The 21,648-nt window shown below is 53.6% G+C and overlaps 3 protein-coding genes and 1 non-coding gene across 5 annotated transcripts in view; 1 reads left to right on the top strand and 3 right to left on the bottom strand.

The window, feature by feature from the left end:
• The window catches only part of scrib (scribble planar cell polarity protein), a 26,609-nt gene extending 24,451 nt beyond the window's left edge, over positions 1 to 2,158 (bottom strand). Inside the window, exon 1 of the mRNA XM_042332576.1 lies at positions 1,979 to 2,158. Coding sequence (XP_042188510.1) covers positions 1,979 to 2,158 — 180 coding nt within the window. The remainder of the gene's footprint in view (positions 1 to 1,978) is intronic.
• Positions 531 to 601, top strand: trnad-auc. The gene has a single exon. It is a non-coding gene; the product is annotated as a tRNA-Asp (tRNA).
• Positions 2,159 to 4,216: 2,058 nt separating the features above from the next.
• Positions 4,217 to 8,251, bottom strand: LOC121848164 (protein scribble homolog). Its single transcript, XM_042332575.1, has 3 exons — positions 8,035 to 8,251; positions 5,786 to 5,928; positions 4,217 to 4,286 (listed from the first exon to the last, which is right to left on the bottom strand). The coding sequence occupies exons 1-3, from the start codon at positions 8,191 to 8,193 to the stop codon at positions 4,217 to 4,219; spliced, it is 372 nt and encodes a 123-aa protein (XP_042188509.1). The 5' UTR covers positions 8,194 to 8,251.
• A 3,605-nt stretch (positions 8,252 to 11,856) lies between these two features.
• Positions 11,857 to 21,648, bottom strand: part of LOC103183629 (poly(U)-binding-splicing factor PUF60) — a 32,789-nt gene continuing 22,997 nt past the window's right edge. For both annotated transcript variants that reach the window (XM_042332489.1, XM_042332490.1), the window contains 4 exons: positions 16,175 to 16,365; positions 15,135 to 15,276; positions 14,007 to 14,245; positions 11,857 to 12,888 (listed from right to left, as the gene is read on the bottom strand). In XM_042332489.1, the coding sequence (XP_042188423.1) occupies positions 12,589 to 12,888; positions 14,007 to 14,245; positions 15,135 to 15,276; positions 16,175 to 16,365 (872 nt within the window). In that variant the 3' untranslated portion in view covers positions 11,857 to 12,588. The remainder of the gene's footprint in view (positions 12,889 to 14,006; positions 14,246 to 15,134; positions 15,277 to 16,174; positions 16,366 to 21,648) is intronic.

The raw sequence follows: 21,648 nt of genomic DNA, 5'->3' as shown, positions 1-21,648 counted from the left end.
CTCTGTCCTCTGTCTCTTTATCACTCTCAATTCTCTGTCTCTCTCTCTCTCCCCCCTTCCCCTTCTTTTCCATTCTCTCTGTCCCCACTCAGTCTCTTTCACCCTTCTGTGTCTGTTTTTAGCTGTCCCTACTTTGCCTCCACAGATATCCCGGAAATCCCAGAGAGCATTAAATTCTGCAAGTCCCTGGAGATAGCAGATTTCAGCGGGAATCCTCTCTCCAGGTGCGCTGGCCTCTCTCCATCTTATCTGTCTATTCGTCCCTGTGAACTCACATAGTCCAGGCTGACTCTAGTGCAGTGCTGGCGGTGGGCTGCATTATGAGAAGTGGCTGTCCTTCAGGTTAGACTTTAAATCGAGGTCCTGTGTGTTCTTGTTCAGGTGGATGTTAAAGATCTCATGGCTCTAAAAGAGTATCCTGGCCAACAATCTCCAAATAAAATTGGTCTCTCACTCCATGGCTGTTTGTGGGAAATTGCTGTGCACAGTTTGGGTTTGCCCACAAGGTACACAGACACTACACTTTACAGTGCATGTAGCTCAGTGGTTAGAGCATTCGCCTATCAAGCGAGAGACCTGGGTTTGATTCCCGGCAGGGCAAAACCTTGGGCAAGTTTCCTTACTCCACACGCCTAATAATAATCCCTCAAGAAAAAAAAACAATAATACATCGGTCACTTCAATCCACGACTGTTTGTGGGACATTGCTGTGCGCAATTGGCTGCCGCATTTCGCCAACAAATATACAGTCAGTTCACTTTACAGTATATTCTGTGAAGCGCTTTGAGACATCTAGAAGACATGAAAAGTGTTATATCAAATGCAAGGATTATTATATCCTGTGAAGCAGTCCACAAATCATACCTCCCCATGCCTTGGTTTTTGCCAACTGTCGCCTTATGCTCAGCCGTGTAAGACTGATGTAAAAGATGCTGTATCAAATGTAAGAATCCTTATAAGGACAGCAGGATTTGCTTCATGTTGTCTTCCTGGGGTGGGGGAGACAAATAGTGTCTTTTTGGGGAGGGTAAGCAGGGTTTCCTTGGAGCTAACGTGGTGACGTGCTTAGCATTTGAGTCTACCCTCTATGGTGGTCTCTCTTCTGTTTCCTGAGCCCAGGCAGGTCCACAGTTCTGCTAATGACAGCACAGCCCAGCCTGACACATCGGCAGGACCTGGAAGAGCAGACCAGTCACTGGGGGCAGGGAATCCTCCCACTCAGCTCCTGCTAACCCTATAAGCCAAAGCCCTAACGGGTAGGGTGGCTTCATTTTTTTGGGAGTGGGGAGTCAGCCGGGAGTTTGACACATGCGGAAACCCGTCACCATGCTTAAGTATCCAACCAAACTGAGATTTCCATGCTTCCCACCTGCGCGTGGAAATCCCTGAGATAGATTGTTGGAATAGAATGTGCAATCTCTCCCTGGAGGGAGCATCCCGCTTAACTAATTCTGGAAAGTATTAGGAGCAGATTGGCAAGAACCAAGACTTGGGGACTCCAGAATGTTGAGGTACTGCTGGAGTCTTATCAGCTAAAACCCTATAGCTTGCCATTGATATTTGTCTTGACAAGCTTTCCTGCTGCTTTTCCAGCTTGGAGCGGCCTACTCGTTAGGGCTTTGGCTTGCAGGGTTAACAGGAGCTGAGTGGGATGATTCCCATCGACTTGTCAATCCTGCCAATGAGTTAGGCTGGCTCTGCTGTCATCAGCAGCGCCCAAGATTACTGCAGAGCGGCCTGGTCCAGGAGCGAGAAACATGCGGAATGTATCCAACAGGAAGCTAGTGAGACCACCACAGAGGGCTGGCTCACATCTGACGTTCCATTGCTTAGAGTTACAGTTCCAAGGACGCGCATCCTGGACTTTGCAGATGGGTCGGAGGAAGCCTCTCCGCTCCATCCCCAGCAGTTCAGACCCATAAAGGAGGATTGTTTGCACACAGGTCTCGTATGCCTCAAGCTTGGCCTATATTGGGACCTTGCTGTCCTCGAGGAGTGCCCTTTGCCCCTTCTCAGCGTAGTCCTTCAGGGCAGTGTCCAGGCCGAATTTGGTGTCCCAACACAACAAGGGACCGATAAGAATCAACAATTGGGCTGATGGCCCTTGTATCTTCCAATCAATTCCCTCAATGTCTTCCATTGGGCTGTGCAGAACCATGATTCCGGACACCCACCACTATGTCCCACTGGTTGGTTCAAGGTGGTGGGTGTAGCGCGGAAAGTCCTAGCTGAACAAGCAGTGGGAAGGCTTGCCGGGCAGGGCTCTCAATGGCAAGCTTTGTGGTTTATTCTGGTTACGCTCCAACAGTCATGCCTCTGCATTCCTTAGCTCTCATCAACTTGCACCTAATGCTCAGGCAAGTAGACTACCTGATTTGGAGGCATGTTCCATTCCAGACACAGTGAAATTTCCACATATATTTGTTGTGTGTGTCAATCCGGTTTGGATTCTTTAAAGCACGGTGATGGGTTTCAACATGTCAGGCACCAGGCTGACCAATAACACTGTGATGTAGTGCAGCATTTTCACTCTCTGCAGGCTCCCGGATGGATTCACACAGTTACGGAGCCTGGCACATCTCTCCCTCAATGATGTCTCTCTACAGTCCCTGCCAAATGACATCGGCAAGTAAGTGACACCCTCCCATTGAAAGCCTGATACAGTGGCCGGGAACTGTGCTGAGCTGAACCTCTCCCCTCAGCCTCAGATGCTCTAGTGTCACTCATGAACCCTATGCTCAGCTGAACGGGGAGTGTGGAAATAGTAGGAGAGTGTGTGTGGGGACAATAAGGTCTGTCTGTGGGGGTGCAGAGCTGGTTGGTGTTTGTGGGGGGTGTGTGGTGCTAGTGGGTGTGTGTATGGGGGGCGGCGGGGCTGGTCGATGTGTGGGGCGAGGCTGGTCAGTGGGGGTGCTGGTTGTGGGGAGCAGGGCTGGTCATGGGAGGCGAGGCTGATCGGGGTGGGAGTGACTTGATTTCTTTTATTGCAGTTTAGCTAATCTGGTGACTCTGGAATTAAGAGAGAATCTCCTGAAGTTTCTACCAACGTGAGTATTTGTGGCCACATCCCCTGGACACTGCCCCCTCCCACCCTCCCGGCCCGGCACCCCTCTGGCACAGGGGCGCGGGCCTATTAGACTGGCGGCGGTGGTTGTGAGGTGCTGAATGTTTTCTAATTTTCTAGGTCGTTGTCCTTCCTGGTGAAGCTGGAAGAACTGGATTTGGGAAGCAATGAACTGGAAGTTCTGGTAATGACCCTGACTGGGGCTGAGGGAGATGCGAGGGGTAGACTATTGAATTCTTATAGCTCCTTGTGCTTTGAAACATCTCATAATGCTTCACAGTTACTCTTGGTAGATATAGGTTTAAAATGGACATCAATTCTTTTGGGTCCTTGCGATATCCTCCCGATGTCAAAGGCGCTATATTTGTGCAATTTGTATTTTGTGAGTAAACTGTTTGCACTGGTGGGTGGGTTGGTAATCAGGGGACATAGATTCAAGATAATTGGCAAAAGAACCAGAGGGGAGATGGATAGAACATTTTTTTCTACCGGCGCAATGAGCCAAATGGCCTCCTTGTGTGCTGTAATATTCTATGATTCTATCATTCTAAATGTATGTCAGGACGTTGAATAGAAAATAAAAGTAGCATTTCATTTCTCCAGGAACAGGGCATGTTTCATTGTAGAGATGAAGGGAGAGGGGCAGCATAGTTTCACACTGTGTCCAGCGTCGACCTTCCCATTTCAAAGAGGACAGCATGAGTTCACCCTGTTGATTTGGGGATACAAGTGATTAACATGATAAAAAACTCAAAAGCAAATGAGCTTTGTCTGGAGTACAGGACTTAAAGCTCAACATAAGGGGCTTAAAAACTGTGAACCCTATTATGGTCCATAAACTGCCAACTTGTCAACAATTGGCAGTCATTGACCTCACCCATCACAGGACCCACCAAGTCTTGAGACCTCTGCTCAATGTCATCGGGTCGCGGCAATGTCATTTCCTGTGTGCTCCACACAGTTGCCCAACGTTGCACGGGAAGTGGTCCAGGAGGTCTTTTGAGAAAAGTCTCCACTATATATGTGTAATTTAGCGAATGCTATCATCACTTTAAGATCGTTAGCAAATGGGGAGCTTAGGATAGATGTTTTCACGCGCGCCGAGATCGCGGTTTTCTCAGTGTACGCCAACGATTCCTGCTTCATTGTTTTTCAGCCAGACACACTCGGAGCCTTGCCAAATCTTCGGGAGTTGTGGCTGGACAGGAACCAGCTCACTGCACTGCCGGCGGTAAGAGATCACACTTTCCACTTACGCTCACCATCCCTGAACATCCCAATCGATGCCACCCCGTCCCCCCCTCCCCGTGCCCGCCCATCCCCATATTGAGCTGTGCTGTCCTGCGTTGAGCTGCCCTGTGTTTGAGCTGCCCTGTGTTGTGCTGGCTGTGCAGGAGCTGGGGAACCTAAGGCGGTTGGTGTGCCTCGATGTGTCTGAGAACAAACTGGAGGAGCTGCCGAATGAGATCAGTGGCCTGGTCGCCCTCACTGATCTCCAGAGAGAGAGAGAGAGAGAGAGAGAGAGGGGACAGGAGTAAGCCTTTCAGCCCCTCGAGTCTGTTCATAGAACAGCAACAACAGCTTTCACTTACATAACGTCCTCCACGTAGAGTAGCGTCTCAGAACGCCTAAATCATAATGATAATCCTTGCATTTGAAACAGTGTCTTATCACGTCTTCGAGATGTCTCAAAGCACTTCACAAAATATACTACCAAGTGAATTGACTGTATATTTTGTGGACAAAACACGGCAGCCAATTGCACACGCAGTCTCCCACAAACAGTCACGGATTTAGTGACCAAATTATTTTAATTTATCTTGAAGGAATTATTACCCCCCAGAAAAGCGATCCGCCAATCGACTATTAACCAGGTTCCTAACTTACTGCGAGGTGAACAGAGGCGTGGGGAGTAAGGAAACCTGCCCAATGTTTCGCCCTGCTTGGAATCGAACCCAGGCCCCACCACTTGCGAGGCGAGCGCTTTAAACCACTAAGCTCCAGGTCTCATCGAATTTTAAAGCACGTAAGGAATTTTAAAGCACTTTCGGCCCATTGTGCCAGTGCCGGCTCTTTGAAAGAGCTACCAACTAGTCCCACTTCCCCGCTGTTACCCCATAGCCCTGCAAACTCTTCGTTTTAAGTACCTATCTGATTCCCTTTTGAAAGCTACCATCAAATATGCTTCCACCACCTTTTCAAGCAGTGCTTTCCAGACCTCAACAACTTTCTGGGGGAAAAAAAACACCCGGTCTCCCCTCTTGTACTTCTGTACTCTGGTTACCAAAATCACCCGCCAGAGGAACGTTTCTCCCGATCTACTTCAAATGCAACGATTAAAACCCTTCATAATTTTGAACACCTCTATTAAATTAAATCTCTTGCCAACCTTCTCTGTTCTAAGGAGAAGAATCCCAGCCTCTCTCGTCTCTCCACGTAACTGAAGTCCCTCGTCCCTGGTATTATTCTTACAGATCTTCTCTGGACCCTCTCCAAGGCCCTATCATCCTTCCTAACGTGTGCTGCGCAGAATTGGACACAATACTCCAGCTGAGGCCAGATCAAGGCCGATCTGTGGAGTAAGAAAACTTGCCCAATGTTTCGTCCTGCCTGGGAATCAAACCAGGGCTCTCTCACTAGCGAGGCGCGTGCTCTAACCACTGTACTACAGGCACGCCAATATAAAAAAAGAAACAGGGGAGAGAGAGAGAGAGAGAGAGAGAGAGAGAGAGAGGGAGAGAGCTACCGTTGCGGGAGATGTCGAGCTCCACGAGTTGCATGAAGTTGGCCACCTCCGGGGGCAAGCGCTGGATCTCATTGTCACTCAGGCCCAGTTTACGCAGGTTCAGCAATCGAAAGAGGGGCTGTGGCCAAAGAGGAGATTTCAGCACGGCAGCAAACAGCCCCCACCCCCTCCCCACCCACCCACCCACCAACTGTCCCACTCACTCCCCAACAACCGCCCAACTACTCACTCCCCCCACCACCCCACCCCACCCAACAACCGCCCTCAAACTTACACCCCCCACACGCAACCGCCCTCCCACTCCCACGCATCCCAGTCACCACCTTGCAACCCACCCACCCCACCGCACAACCCCTCTCCCACTTTCCCCTCCGTTCACGGCACCGGAACCCCCCCACCCCACCACCACCCTTCCTCCCGGCTTTGGACGGATGTCCAAGTCACCCCAAAGCCAGAGAGAGGAGAGAGAGAGAGAGAGACAGCAGCTCTCTGAGCCTCGGGCGCGCTGATTATTTGCAATCCAAATGAAGTGCAGGAGAGGAGAGAAAAGCCCGGCATTGTCCTCACAGCGCTCGGGGCCCCTACACTGCAGGACTCGCCTGCGTACGAGCTGCTGCAGCTGCTGTTCGAAGTCACCGCACTGAAGCAGGCGTCAAGAGCGAGGGGCCTGATCCCTGCCAGCGGTCAGGGACGGCAAGCACCTCACCCATTAATAACAACAACAACAACAACAACAAGAATAATAGCCCTTGCATTTGATGTGGCGCTGTTCACGTCTTCCGGGGCGTCCCAAAGCGCTCCACGGGAACGTACCGTAAAGTGAATCGACTGCGTGTTTGTGGGCGAAGGCGGCCGCCGATTAATTAATAGGTTAAGAGAGAGAGAGGGAGAGAGAGAGGGACAGCGAGACGCACAGATACACACGCGCACAGGGGCCGAGAGAAAGAGAGACGGGCAAACGGGACGGGCAGAGAGACGGAAATACGGACCGGACGCACCAATACTGCGGAAACTGCCGGAGCAGTTTCTGGAACACAAACTTTACGGCTCGAGACGGTTTAACCGGAGAAAGAGAAGCGGCTTTTTTGAGGGAACACGTCCTCAAACACGGTTTAGTTTTGTTTTGTTTTGTTTCGGACAGAAATATGGAGAAGTACATGAATTAGTGCGCGACTCTCTCTCTCTCTCTCTCTGCCTCTCCCCCTCCTTCCCTTCCCCCACCAACCCCCTCCCTGAATCTCTCTCCCCGCTGAACCCCTCTACCTCTACCTCTACCCCCCCCCAGACCCTCTCTTCTCCCCTACCCCCCGACTTTCTCCCCACTGCCCCCCATCTCCCCCCAACCCTCTCTCCCCTGACCCCTTCCCTGACTTTCTCCCCCCCCCCCACCCGACTCTCCCCACTGCCCCACTATCTCTCCCCACAACCCCCCCCTCCCCCGACCCCCTCTCCCTCACCCTTTCCACCGTCCCCTCCCGACCCTCTCTCCCCCCTGAAACTCTCCCCCCATGACCCCCTCTCCCTCTCAACTCCACTGCCCCTCTCCCACCGCACCCCACTTCGCTTCCACCGTCCCCTCTCTCTCAGCCCCGTCCCTCTCTCACCCCGACCCACCTCTCCTTCCCTGACCCCCTCTCACCCCCTGCCCTCTCTTGTACCCCTCACCCCCTGCTCCCCCCCGACCTCTCTTGTACCCCCTCACCCCCTGCTCCCCCCCGACCTCTCTTGTACCCCCTCACCCCCTGCTCCCCCCTCACCCCCCGCCCTCTCTTGTACCCCCTCACCCCCTGCTCCCCCTCACCCCCTGCCCTCTCTTGTACCCCCTCACCCCCCTCACCCCCCGCCCTCTCTTGTACCCTCACCCCCTGCTCCCCTCACCCCCTGCCCTCTCTTGTACCCCCTCACCCCCCGCCCTCTCTTCACCCCTCACCCCCCGCCCTCTCTTGTACCCCCTCACCCCCTGCCCCCCCCTCACCCCCCGCCCTCTCTTGTACCCCCTCACCCCCTGCCCTCTCTTGTACCCCCTCACCCACTGCCCTCTCTTGTACCCCCTCACCCCCTGCCCTCTCTTGTACCCCCTCACCCCCCGCCCTCTCTTGTACCCCCTCACCCCCTGCTCCCCCCTCACCCCCCGCCCTCTCTTGTACCCCCTCACCCCCTGCTCCCCACTGCCCTCTTGTACCCCCTCACCCCCTGCCCCCCCCCCTGCCCCCGCCCCCATCACCTTGGGCAGCTCCCGCAGTTGGTTGGCGTCCAGGAGCAGCTCCTCCAGACTGCGGCTGTAGCGGTAGATCTCCTCGGGGACGGTCTGCAATGAGCAGTGCCGCCGATCCACACACTCAACGTGACGGTTACACCGCCAGAGCGGCATACACTTCAGCATCGCGGCATGGGCCCGGCCCCCCGCACAGCCCCACAGCCCCGGCCCCGGGCTCCCTCACAGCCCCGGCCCCGGCCTCCCCCACAGCCCCGGCCCCCCCCCACCCACAGCCCCGGCCTCCCTCACCCACAGCCCCGGCCTCCCCACCCACAGCCCCGGCCTCCCTCACCCACAGCCCCGGCCCCCCCCACCCACAGCCCCGGCCTCCCGCACCCACAGCCCCGGCCTCCCTCACAGCCCCGGCCTCTCCCCACCCACAGCCCCGGCCTCCCTCACCCACAGCCCCGGGCTCCCCCACCCACAGCCCCGGCCTCTCCCCACCCACAGCCCCGGCCCCCCGCACAGCCCACAGCCCCGGCCCCGTCCCCCCGCACCCACAGCCCCGGCCTCTCCCGCACCCCCGGCCCCGGCCTCTCCCCACCCACAGACCCACAGCCCACAGCCCCGGCCTCCCTCACCCACAGCCCCGGCCTCTCCCCACCCACAGCCCGGCCTCCCTCACCCACAGCCCCGGCCTCCCTCACCCACAGCCCCGGCCTCTCCCCACCCACAGCCCCGGCCTCCCTCACCCACAGCCCCGGCCTCTCCCCACCCACAGCCCCGGCCTCCCTCACCCACAGCCCCGGTCCTCACCCACAGCCCCGGTCCTCACCCACAGCCCCGGCCTCCCTCACCCACAGCCCCGGCCTCCCTCACCCACAGCCCCGCCTCTCCCCACCCACAGCCCCGGCCTCCCTCACCCACAGCCCCGGCCTCCCCTCACCCACAGCCCCGGCCTCCCGCACCCACAGCCCCGGCCTCCCCTCACCCACAGCCGCGGCCTCTCCCGCGCACACTGCGCCGCGCAGTCCGTCCCCGGTGGGTGTGGCCGCCTTGTTTATTGGGCCCCTGAGAGCGGCCAAAGCCTCTGTCAGCTTCACCCCCCAAACCCCCTCCCCCCAAACCCCCCCTCCCCCCACACCCCCAACCCCCCCTCCCCCACACCCCCCAAACCCCCCTCCCCCCCATCCCCCATCACCCCCACCACCCCATCACCCCCAAACCCTCACCCCCATCACCCCCCCCCCTCACCCCCCCCTCCCCCCCACCCCATCACCCCCCCTCCCCCCCACCCCATCACCCTCCCCCCATCACCCCCCACCCCTCCCCCCCACCCCATCACCCCACAAACCTCCCCCCCTCCCCCCATCATCCCCCCTCCCTCACCCCCATCATCACCCCCAAACCCTCACCCCATCATCACCCCCAAACCCTCACCCCTATCACCCCCCAAACCCTCACCCCTATCACCCCCCAAACCCTCACCCCTATCACCCCCCAAACCCTCACCCCTATCACCCCCCCAAACCCTCACCCCTATCACCCCCCAAACCCTCACCCCCATCCACCCCCAAACCCTCACCCCTATCACCCCCAAAACCCTCACCCCCGTCATCACCCCCCAAACCCTCACCCCCATCATCACCCCCAAACCCTCACCCCTATCACCCCAAACCCTCACCCCTGTCATCACTCTCAAACCCTCACCCCGTCACCCCCCCCAAGCTCTCACCCCCCAAACCCTCACCCCCATCATCACTCCCCTCAACCCTCATCCCCATTCCCCTCCTCCTCAAAAAAACATACCCCAGGAAGTCGCCAAAGGCCAGAACCCCGCCCCCCCCCCCCCCAACAATCCCACATCATCTCCCCCAAAGACATACACCCGGGTACACCAGATCCCCAACCACCCCTCACCCCAGCCCCTGTCTAACACATGGAAACCCACCACCCTGACCTTCCTCACTCCCTTACACTCGCCCCCTCCCTTCCCATTTTCAGGTCTCTGCTGAAGACCTTTCTTTTCGACCGCACCTTTGGTCACCTTCCCCCCCCCGCCCCCCCCGTCCCCCTGGCTCAGTCCCAGGATCCGCCGTCCGGCGTGGAGGGCGGCTATATAAATCCAAGTTGTTGCTGTTGTTGTACCCACATCGACCTCCAAAACCTCCGCTCCCCTCATCCAGGATAAGGGTGATAAACAAAACTGTCGCCATCCACCTTATCCTGGATGAGCATATTGGCATCCCAGAGCTCGCAAAAATCTGGCTGTCCCCCGATGACCCTGCCCCCCCTCACCAAACTTTTCCATTCTTTATCATTCAAGTGGTTGTCTACCCCAGATAAGGGACTTACTGCAGACAGGTTAAAGTACAATTTCCTTTGTTGGCGTGGGTCAGTAACGGGTTCGTATACTGTTGGGTTTTCTGGGGGCTTCAGATCCTTTCTGTAGCTGACCTTCTATTTCCTTTCTATTTATCTTACTTTTAATGGTCATTTCCTTCTCACCTGAGGACACAGTCCTTGTGTCGGATTACGGCTCTGTGGCAGATAGTGTCTCCCATTCAGTCACAGCTGAGCCCTAACCAGACCTCGTCCTCACATCCCCACCCAGCCCGAGTCAGCTCACCTTTGAGAAGCCATGGTCCGGTGGACATCAGACAACGCCATCGAGCAGCCATTTGGGGGGGGGGGGGGGAACCAAGATGGCGGCTGGTCGTGCAGGCAGCGCGAAGCGGAGCGAAGTCAAATGGCGGCACCGACCCGGACCACAGCCGCCGCCTGGTCCTGCCCCATCGTTGACCCTACATTCAACGGACGGAGAGGCACAAACCACCTACCTGCCGGCAGGGGAATTGTCACCTTCGGTTGGTCCCAGCACCGAGAACCTCATTTCGTATTCCTCTGGACCAACTGCCAACAGCAGCCGAGCGGCATCACTGTCGCCCGCCATTTTTTGAACTCAACAAGTTCAGAGCTTTCTCCTGACATCCTCCTCCTCCCTCTCCAGGCCCCCACCCCTCTCCAGGCCCCCACCCTCCCTGTCCAGGCAAATCATCCAGAATTTTGCAGCCCATGCCCCCTTCCGGGCCGGGCTCCATGACTCTATCACCCCCCCAGCCTCGCCCAACTCCACTGGCTCCCCATACCCGAGAATAGAGTTCAAAATCCTCGTCCTCGCCTTCAAAGCCCTCCATCGCCTTGCTCCCTCAGCCTCTCTGCCCCCACCCGCTTTATTCCCTTTATTAACCGCATCCAAACCTGGTGATTTTGTCCACATGAGTCACTTATGTCTAATCTAACTCTCCTGCTCCCCACTTATTTTGTAGTCAGCAAATTCCATTTACAAAATGTCATACTTTCCGTCAAGTCTGCATATTTTGGGGGCGAAACGCAACAACCAAATGCGCACAGCAGCGTCCCACAAACAGTCGTGGATTGAGTGACCAAATTATTTGTTTGTTTATTTATTTGTTTTGAAGGGATTATTACCCACCGGAATAGCGATCCGCCAGTCGACTAACAACCAGCTTCCTACTTACTGCTAGGTAAACAGAGGCGTGTGGATTAAGGAAACTTGCCCAACGTTTCCCTCGGCCTGAGTGCTCTAACCACTGAGCTACAGGACTTAACGAATATTTGAACAAATAGTGTGAATTAGCCCTGCTTGGACTATCAGGTTTCGATCATAGAAACCTCAGTCAGATCAGGAGGATGCCATTGGCCCAGCGAGACGCACGTAATTGAGGATAATATTTCAGCCACTTAGCCTGTGGTGTTCAAAGGCACCCCCGCCCCTTTACCTCGCAATGTTAAAAGAGAAATATCAGAAACCGTCTCAGTCACAACTAGAATATGTTCATCTTTAATAGAAAAGGAGGCAATTGAATATTGTACAATGCCCACCCACTAAGAGACAACTGATTTTTTTTAAAAAAAACAGCACAAAGAAATGCAACCGGAGTGGAGCGAGGTTTGTTCCGTGTATAAGAATGGGTAAAACAATGGAAACACCGTATCTGCCAGCTTCTCTCTATATACAGGGGGACTTCATGGACCTGGTAAACATGGCTGACAGACCACTGAGCACCGCAGTCCAAAGGTTTCACACACTTGCAGGCCGGCGCCAAGAATATTCACTGGAAAATAAATTCCCAACGTCTCCGCTCAGCTGGGCCCTGTGCATGCAGCCAGCCCCAAAAAGACAAGACAGAGACAGAAAACCTTGGATCAAAACCGCTGGTCAAGTCAGAGCACTCAGAATGTCATGTTAACGCTCCACCTGCGCAACGAGGAGCCGGGTAAACTACACTGCACCGTTGCAGGTATCCATTCAATCCACTGATGGTTCAAGCGGAAGGAATCGGGTGCTGCAACGGTGGTGCTCAACGCAAAAAAACATTCATCCCTTCAAGTCAAAATCCATGGGATCCATTTTTCCCACCAGGCGTTCAACCCAGCGTGAGTCGGGAGAGGTCCAGACATTAGACTGGGAGGTCTCGGAATCTCCAGGCCTGCCTGTCGCAAGTCTACAGAATGCTTTCAGCTGCAGTTCATGAGTATGAATAAACACGTAAGAGTTCACGCAGAGAGGTCACTGTTATCAAACCTCTCCTGATCATAAATCTCAGCGATAACCTTGCGGCCACCAAACCACCGGCCATTCAGCGCCTGGATGGCTTTGTGCATCTCGGAGGCCATGGAAAACTCTACAAAGATCTTGACAATGACCTCAGCGTCCTCCTCCTCTCCCTGTTTCTCCTGGTAGATGATCACACGGTTCACGGCCCCAAATTTGCCACATTCCTCCGTCACCTCTCCCTCAAGGTCGTCGTCAATATCCTCGGGACCCACCATGTTCCGTAAGACCATGACTGTAGACTGAAAGACACGGTCATCTACCTGTGCAGCATCACAGCAACATGCACTGTGTACAACTCTGAACAGGCCACAGCAGCACAAAGCATATCCTGGAGTACTGTGTACAGCTAATGTCCCTATAATATATATTTTATTATTATTATAAGGGTCCCTATAATATAAGGGCTGCCCTGGTTCTTGAGGATGATCCCAGAGTTGGACGAATGAGCTCTGGGAAACCGTTAGTACAGTATTATATTATATGACATAAATGCTGAATGAGATTGAGAAAGTAAACCCAGAACAATACTTTCCAATATACCGAGGGTGTAAGTAAGAGGGAGTGTAAAGGGCAGTTTTAGGACAGACACCAGAGAGGGAGGGGATCAGGGTCACCAGGAAGGTGACTGAGGCCAGGATCCTGGAATTCATTTAAGGAACAGCTTGATGCTATAATGGGAAGTGGGTCAGGCAGGTGTTCTTGAAATATGAGATCAAATGGACGTATTTGCATACATGCAACATTACAACACGGAAACCGGCCACTTGTCAGTATTTAACTCTACACCAACCCCCACTCTGGAGAGGAGAGAGGGAGAGCGAGCTATAATATTGCTCCAATACACTTCCTGTAATATAGCACCCAGAACAGTACATAGTAATGCAACAACAAACAATGTCAGGGTTTTATAGAGATTTACGAAGGATGTCAAGGCCTTGGAGAGGATGCAGAGATTTACTAGAATGGTATCAGGGATGAAGGTCTTCAGCAACATAAACATTAGAGAAGCTGGGATTACTCTCTGAGCAGAGAAGGGGAGATTTAAAATCCACCTGGAAATCAAACTCAGGTCTTCTAGTTTCCGAGGCGAGTGTTCTAACATTACGCCACAGGACTCCTCTAAAGATTTAATATTACTTCTGACTTTTATATTCTATTCCTCTGGGTAAAACGAAGGACTCAATTTATATTTTGATGGCCTTGCCCACCTGAGCTTCTACTTTTGGAGTACTGTGAATTGGAATCCTGGCTCCCTTTGCTCCTCTCCCCTCAGGTTTCTACTACCCCTGGTATAGTTGGCGTCTTTATTTTTCCTAACAAATATTTCTCTTGAGGATGTTATGAGTTAACCCCTTACCTCCTGTTTCCGAAGCAGCTTCTGCATAACCATGTGCCTGGCATTGCTGCCAGATATGCTCATGTGCTCCTGCTCGCTCAGCATCTCCAGTCGCTCCGTGTCCAGTAGTTTCTCCTCCTCCTCCTTTTTCACCTCCACGGCAGCCGTGACCGCCGGTGGTGTGGCCAGCACGGGATTAACCACGCCCACCTGTGGGATGGTCACTGGCAGAGACACCGTGGGGCGGCTGGGTGTCACACCTGAGAAATATAATAATCCTGATATAGCGCCTTATCACATCTTCGAGACATCTCAAAGCACTTCACAGAATACACTGTAAAGTGAATTGATTGTGTATTTTGTTGGTGAAACTCGGCAGCCAATTACACACAGCAGTGTTCCACAAACAATCATGGATTAAGTGACCAAATTATTATTATTATTTTTTTTGAAGGGATAATAACCCAGAAAAGTGATCCGCCAATCGGCTAACAACCTACTTAATGCTAGGTAAACAAAGGTGCATGGAGTAAGGAAACTTGCCCAACGTTTCACCCTGCCCAGGAATCAAAACCCAGGTCCTCTCACTTGCGAGTGCTCTAACCACTAGAGGACTCCACATATGTAACAATCATGGCACCTGATCCAGTCCATAGAATGAAAAACTTCTGAATGCACTTTACAAGCAATTGCTGTGAGTGTAGTAACTTGTATTTGAAGGCAAATGCGGCAACAACAACTTGGATTTATATAGCGCCCTCCACGCCGGACGGCATCTCAGAGCACTTTTATGTGGACTAATATGTGTATATCAACTAATATGTGGACAGTAAAGTTCCTCTCGCAGCCAGAGGTAATGAGTTATATGTTTACCAGAATCTTTGACACAGGTGCGGTTTCAGATTAACATCTCACCTGAAGGGGTCGCTTGACAATGCGGGTCCTGGGCCAGTGTCTGGCCTGATGAAACAAGCCCAACATTTTGCCCGCTACCTGGGAATCAAACCCAGGTCTTCTCGCTTGCGAGGCAAGTGCTCCAACTACTAAGCTAAAGGACTGCGATGTTTCAGAGATCGATGAAGGCAGTCATAGCAATATCCCTGACATCAGGTTTAAAGCAGTGAGAGTACAAAATGTGTGATTACTGACCTGTAATCACTCCTGGGGCCTGGGCAGCCATTACAGCCTGTGGTAGCACTCCCAGAGGCTGGGCTAGAGTCAGGGCTGGAGTCACCAGACCTGGGGCTGAGAGTCCGCTGACACCCAGCACTGCTGCACCGGCGACCGCCTCCTGTTGACAGGAAGTTCATCATCGTCACAAAAAGCACCTTTCGCTGTTCCTATTCCTATCACGTTTCCTCTTGTACACTTTTGTTTTGCTCAGCCGGGTGTCTGACACATGCAGAAACCCATTCCTGTGCTTAAGAGTATCCAAACCAAGTTGAGATTTCCAATGCATCCCACGTACACATGGAAATCCCAGAGATAAGATTTTTGGAATGGAATGCGTACTCTCTCCTTATGCTTACATAATTCCAGGAAGTATTAGGCAGTTGGCAAGAGCCATGGCCCGGGGGAGCCCAGAGTGCGCTTTGGGGTAACTGCTGCAGTCTAACCAACTGAAACCACTTCCCATTGATATTGGTGTCCGGCAATGGGACCACCCTACTTTGGCTTGCAGGATTAACAGGAGCTGAGTGAGATGATTCCCCGTGACTGGTCCAGATCCTGTCGATGCGCCAGACGGGCTGTGCTGTCATCAGCAGTGCCTTGGAATACTGCGGACTTCCCTGGCTCAGTAACTGAGGGCTGGCTCAATTCCGACATTTCATTGCCAGGCATGACATCTTGGAGCCAGTTCAGTTCCAAGGAGACCCCGCTTAACTTCCCCCTCCCCCAAGAAGGTATGCGTGAGAGAAACAGAACAGCGTGTGTGTTTGTGTGAGACACATATGTGCACACAGTATGAGATATAGGCAACCAAACAAACACAGACTGTGCGAGAGAGACAAATGCATAAGGAGAGTAAGAGAGACGCACACAGACAGAGGGAGAGCGACAGACAGAGCGAGAGAGACAGGCAGAGGGAGGGCGACAGGCAGAGCGAGGGCGACAGGCAGAGGGAGGGCGACAGGCAGAGGGAGGGCGACAGGTAGAGGGAGGGCGACAGGCAGAGCGAGAGAGATCACCTGGGCTGTGATTTTGGCTGTGGCGGCAGCGGCTGCCACGGCAGCAGCAGGTGGGAGGCCTCCTGGCGCCGCAGGTGTCATCAGTGGCATGGGGGGAGTGACGGCCTTACCAACCCGCAGGAACTGGCCGCCCAGGTCAAACAGGTTCATGGAGGAGACAGCATCCTGGGAGGACTGAGCCTTCTCATACTCTGCAGGAAAGAACACTAACCACTTACACTCACCCAGCACAAATCTCTTGTTTCGTAACACATCAGCTGCCACATCACTCCCTCAGCTCCCAGTCCCCATAACCTTCCCCACAACCCCGCCCTCCCCACCCCCCCCCCCCGCCTGCCAGGACTGCTCAGGACAGTGCATTCACCTACTGAGACATCAGTGGAGCCACAGAGAGATTCAAGTCAAACAAGGAACTTACCTTCAGTCTTGCTCTTCCCTGGAGCACCTCCACCCTCATCTTCCCAACACAGCTCACAACCTCATGTGTAACTTCTCAACAGCAGCAGCCACCCGAGGAGATAGCCAACCGCCTGCTGCTTTCCATTGAGCCCAGTCTGTTGCTGCTGTAGCCTCGCTCATAGCGATGCGGTTTAATATTGCTCACCCCCACCCTCGCCCGGCTCCCCATCCCCCAGAGGAGAGATCAAAATCCTCGTCCTCGCCTTCAGGGCCCTCCAGTTTTGCTCCTTCCTACCTCTGTGACCTGCTAACCCCATATCAAAGTGTTCGCTCCCTCTGCTCAGCAGGATCTGGCCTGCCCCATCAGCAGGCTGCCCTTCAGCCTCTCTGCCCCCACCCTTGCCTCCTTCAAAGCACGTCTCAAGACTCTCCTCTTCGACCACGCCGTCGGTCACTCTCCTACCCCTACCCGCCTGGTCCCAGCCCCCTGCTCGGGTCCAAATCCCTAACTGTCCAGTGCCTTGGGATGTCCTCCCGACGTAAAAGGCACTGTGTAAATAATAATTTGTTGGTGCTCTACCCGTTCGCCTCTCTACCCCCAGCGATGATAGTGTTAGTGCCTCCCCCCCCACCCCAGTGATGGTGCAGTGTTATTGCACCCCCCCCCCCCCCACAGTGATGGTGCAGTGTTAGTGCCCCTCACCCAGTGATGGTGCAGTGTTATTGCCCCCCATCCCAGTGATGGTACAGTGTTATCGTACCCCTCCCCCCCAGTGATGGTGCAGTGTTATTGTACCCCTCCCCCCAGTGATGGTGCAGTGTTATTGTACCCCTCCCCCCCAGTGATGGTGCAGTGTTATTGTACCCCTCCCCCCCAGTGATGGTGCAGTGTTATTGTACCCCTCCCCCCCAGTGATGGTGCAGTGGAATTGTACACCTCCCCCCCCAGTGATGGTGCAGTGTTATTGCACCCCCCCCCCCAGTGATGGTGCAGTGTTATTGCCCCCCACCCCAGTGATGGTACAGTGTTATCGTACCCCTCCCCCCCAGTGATGGTGCAGTGTTATTGTACCCCTCCCCCCCAGTGATGGTGCAGTGTTATTGTACCCCTCCCCCCCAGTGATGGTGCAGTGTTATTGTACCCCTCCCCCACAGTGATGGTGCAGTGTTATTGCCCCCCACCCCAGTGATGGTGCAGTGTTATTGTACCCCTCCCCCCCAGTGATGGTGCAGTGGAATTGTACACCTCCCCCCCCAGTGATGGTAGAGTGTTAGTGCTCCCACTCCAGTGATAGTGTTAGTGCTCCCCCCAACCAGTGATGGTGCAGTGGTATTGCACCCCTCCCCCCCAGTGATGGTGCAGTGGAATTGTACACCTCCCCCCCCCCCAGTGATGGTGCAGCCTTAGTGCCCCCCACACCCAGTGATGGTGCAACATTATTGCACCACCCCCCCCCCCCCCCCGTGATGGGGCAGGGTTATTGCCCCCCCCAAATGATGGTGCAGCTTTATTGCCCCCCACCCAGTGATGGTGCAGTGTTATTGCACACCCCGCCCCCCCACCCCCCCCTTGGTGGTGCAATGTTATTGCAGTTTTTTTAGTCTGAAAAACCCTCACCTGCTTTCTGTCTCCCCGCTAATTTCGTATTCATACTGCCACTGTGCTTTTTATCCCATGGGCTTCAATTTTCTTAAGTAGTCCATTATCTTATCAGTATGCAGTGTATTGCTTACACCCCACCATCCCCCAACCCCACAGTGATGGTGCTGTGAGTTATTGCCATGCACACAGTCCTGTCTGCTTGACTGCTGTAACAATGATGGGTCAGGTCAATATGTTAACACTCTCTACTGCTCAGCCTTGTACAGCCACTGTCTAATGTGTCAATTCTACCATTTTGTACGCCTCAATCAGACCAGGCCCTAATCTCATCTCAATCAGCTCAACCCCAAACCCCATCTGCTCTGATGACTGGACTCCAGCCCCCCCACCGGCCTCTCACTCAAGCTAAGCCCTTCAGCTCAGGTATTAATGCAGTTGGATGTCCTATACAGTACAGGGGAACCTCACTATAGCCACTTGTCTGAATTAAAGATCTCACCAGCCACATTTACAAGCTAAGCATTAGACAAGGACTAATCTCTAGTTTGAACAATCGCCTCTTACATCATTTCTTAGGGACACCGCTCACTAATGAGCACTATCAGAGACTGATACTGTTTTATCCGCCCTCGTCTCCTGGCCTCACAAGCAAAGCCACACAATAACTTGCCACTCCCTGACTGCAGCATTACCCAGTTAACTGGGATTGACCAGGCGGCACAAGCCAACACTGCTTACCTTGCCTACAAAACAGTCACTATACTGACAGCAACTACGTATGAAATGCTCAGATGTCTAACATGAGCCACTGTTAGACTGCACGTTCTTTGCTGACCAGTGTCAAGTGCAGCAGCTCCACTACAGTCTGCACCTTGGCCCGGTCTGTCCTGGATCAGCATCTGCCGGTCCCAACCAGACCTGCAAACATGGGGGCCACAGACCCAGCAGCAGTAGGTAGCCACCTTGCTCTTAAGAGTGAAGAACAACCTCAGGAACTTGTTGATCTGCTGCCACATCAGTGCCAGAGTCACTGCTGGGAGCTCAATGAACCTATTCCCAGGCAGAATCCCAGCCACAGCAATCTGTAAGATCCTGGATTGCCAGGGTGTAAGAGCAACCTCTTGCTCAAAAACAAAACAAAAATGCTGAGTTTCATCCCACCTTCTGATATCGGGGCTAAACTGGTCAGAATCTCTCCATCAGCCATATTACCTATAACAGTATAAACCAGCACAATGTCAGCTTGGTTTTAATCTGTGAGAATGGCCCTATTTGGCACCGGCTACCTTCCTCTCCTTCCCCAAATACAGCTCAGTGCAGGTAGGGACCCCGTTGCACATCAGAGACACACCTAGAGGTCGCAGTCAGCCATCTGACGGGGCTCAAATAACCACCCTCAAGTCATTGAATCAGCATTCAGTGTGAAACGTCCACAACCATGGACCCAGTTCAGTGGCCGGGCCACTCAGACCGCACCATAAGTCCTGCTCCATTGATCCGATCCCATGCTCTACCCGGCCGGATTCAACGCTCTTCTGGACATGCATCTGTCGGGGAAACACTATCGGGAGCACTCAACGGTGACCGATACCGACCGGCAAGATTCTGTCGCAAACCATCAGACCATTCAGATAAGCTGCCACATGCCCGAAACATATCCCAATCCTGACAAGATTCCGGCTTCCTCTTGCTTTATAGCAGACTGAAAAACTCTGTAGTTTCCACACATTGCTTGTGTCACGTTGTATTGCCTGGTGTCTCCTCTCCCTGTTACCCCCCTCCATCAGGTTTCCACGGTGAGTGCTGATTTACTGACACGGAATGGGGGGGGAAGGGGGGGGGGGGTGTGGGGAAAGGGGGAAGGAGGGCGAGTGTACGAGCCGAGACGCCGCAATTGTTCAGTCCGAGTCCACGTATAGCTGAGGGCTGGTCTGCCCACTGGAGCAAAGTCCCACGTCTCACACGGATCACTGCCGTAGTGTGGCCGGACAGGACACCGCAGGCTGCCGGTGCACGCCTCTAACACACAGCAGACGCAGCATCAACGAAGTGGCACTTTTTCACAGACACAATCACAGCACCGTAGGGGTCGAGTTCACAAAAACAATCTGTCAAACTGGTGCCATGGCAACAAACCAGCTTCTCCCCTAAGGTCAGGGGCGTGTGTACGCATGCGCGCTCGCCGGTATACATGTGGAAAATTAACTAGTACTTGAGAAGCAAACATTAGTCGCACAACAGAGATGATGGTGCGAAAGAGCATTCATCACTCTGCTGCTAGTTACAGCATCTGGTACTCACTCTCTCTCATACACACATGGGTAGGCCTGCACGTCCCCGTCCGCCCGTGTGGATACGCACATGTATATCCGACGTGGGCGCACGCACGCGCACACACCCCGCGAAGTACAGCATGCACTATCAGGTACACACCGGACAGCACACAGCATCAGGTGCGCGCACGCACACACAGGACACAGCTTCAGGTATATATACACACACCCACACACAGGACAGCACACAATATCAGGTGCACACATACACACAACAGACAGCACACAGCAGCAGGTACACACAAATAGGATAGCACACAGTATTAGGTACACACACACACCCACCCACACAGGACAGCACACAGTATTAGGTACACACACACACCAACCAACCAGCACACAGTATCAGATACACTGAACTCTCACACACACACACACACCAGAAAGCACACAGTATCAGGTACACACCCACTTACACAGGACAGCACACAGCATCAGGTATGCACACACACCAGACAGCACACAGTACTAGGTACACACACAGTAGACAGTTTCAAGCACACACACCCACAACAAATTACATTTGAAAAGCACCTTTCACATCCGGAGGACTTCCCAAGATGCTGGATGGTCAGGGATTTGGACTTGAGGAGATTGGGATCAGGAAGGGTAGAGGGCAGGGAAGGTAGTGGTAGGAGGATGACCTAAGGCGCAGTCAATGTCTTCGACATGCTTTGAAGATGGCAAGGGAGGGAGCAAGGCAAAGGGACTATGGCATGGAGTTCCAAAGGATGGGGGCAGAGGCTGAAGGCACCATCGCCAATGGTGGGACTGGCCAGGCGGGGGAAGTGTAACAGGTTGGATGGAGAGAGTGAACAGATTGATATGGGGTTAGTAGGTAAGAGGTAAGGAAATGAAAGGCAGTGGAAGGAGTTGAAGGCGAGGAAGAGGATTTTTAACTCTATCCTCTGGGGTCGAAGGAACAGGTGGTGGGTTTCATATGGGTCACAATGGTGGTGAGAGAGGAGGGATAGACAAGGTTGAAGATAATAATAATAATAATTATCCTCGCATTTGATATAGCGCTTTTCACGTCAGGAGGACGTCCCAAAGCGCTTCACAGAACACACTGTAAAGTGAATTGACTGTATATTTGTGGGCGAACGCGGCAGCCAATTGCGCACAGCAATGTCCCACAA

This window comes from Callorhinchus milii, unplaced genomic scaffold (genome assembly GCF_018977255.1).
Source record: "Callorhinchus milii isolate IMCB2004 unplaced genomic scaffold, IMCB_Cmil_1.0 Scaffold2, whole genome shotgun sequence".
Classification (NCBI taxonomy): Eukaryota; Metazoa; Chordata; class Chondrichthyes; order Chimaeriformes; family Callorhinchidae; genus Callorhinchus; species Callorhinchus milii.
Note: the sequence above shows the minus strand (reverse complement) of the source record. Positions and strands in the feature narration are given on the sequence as shown.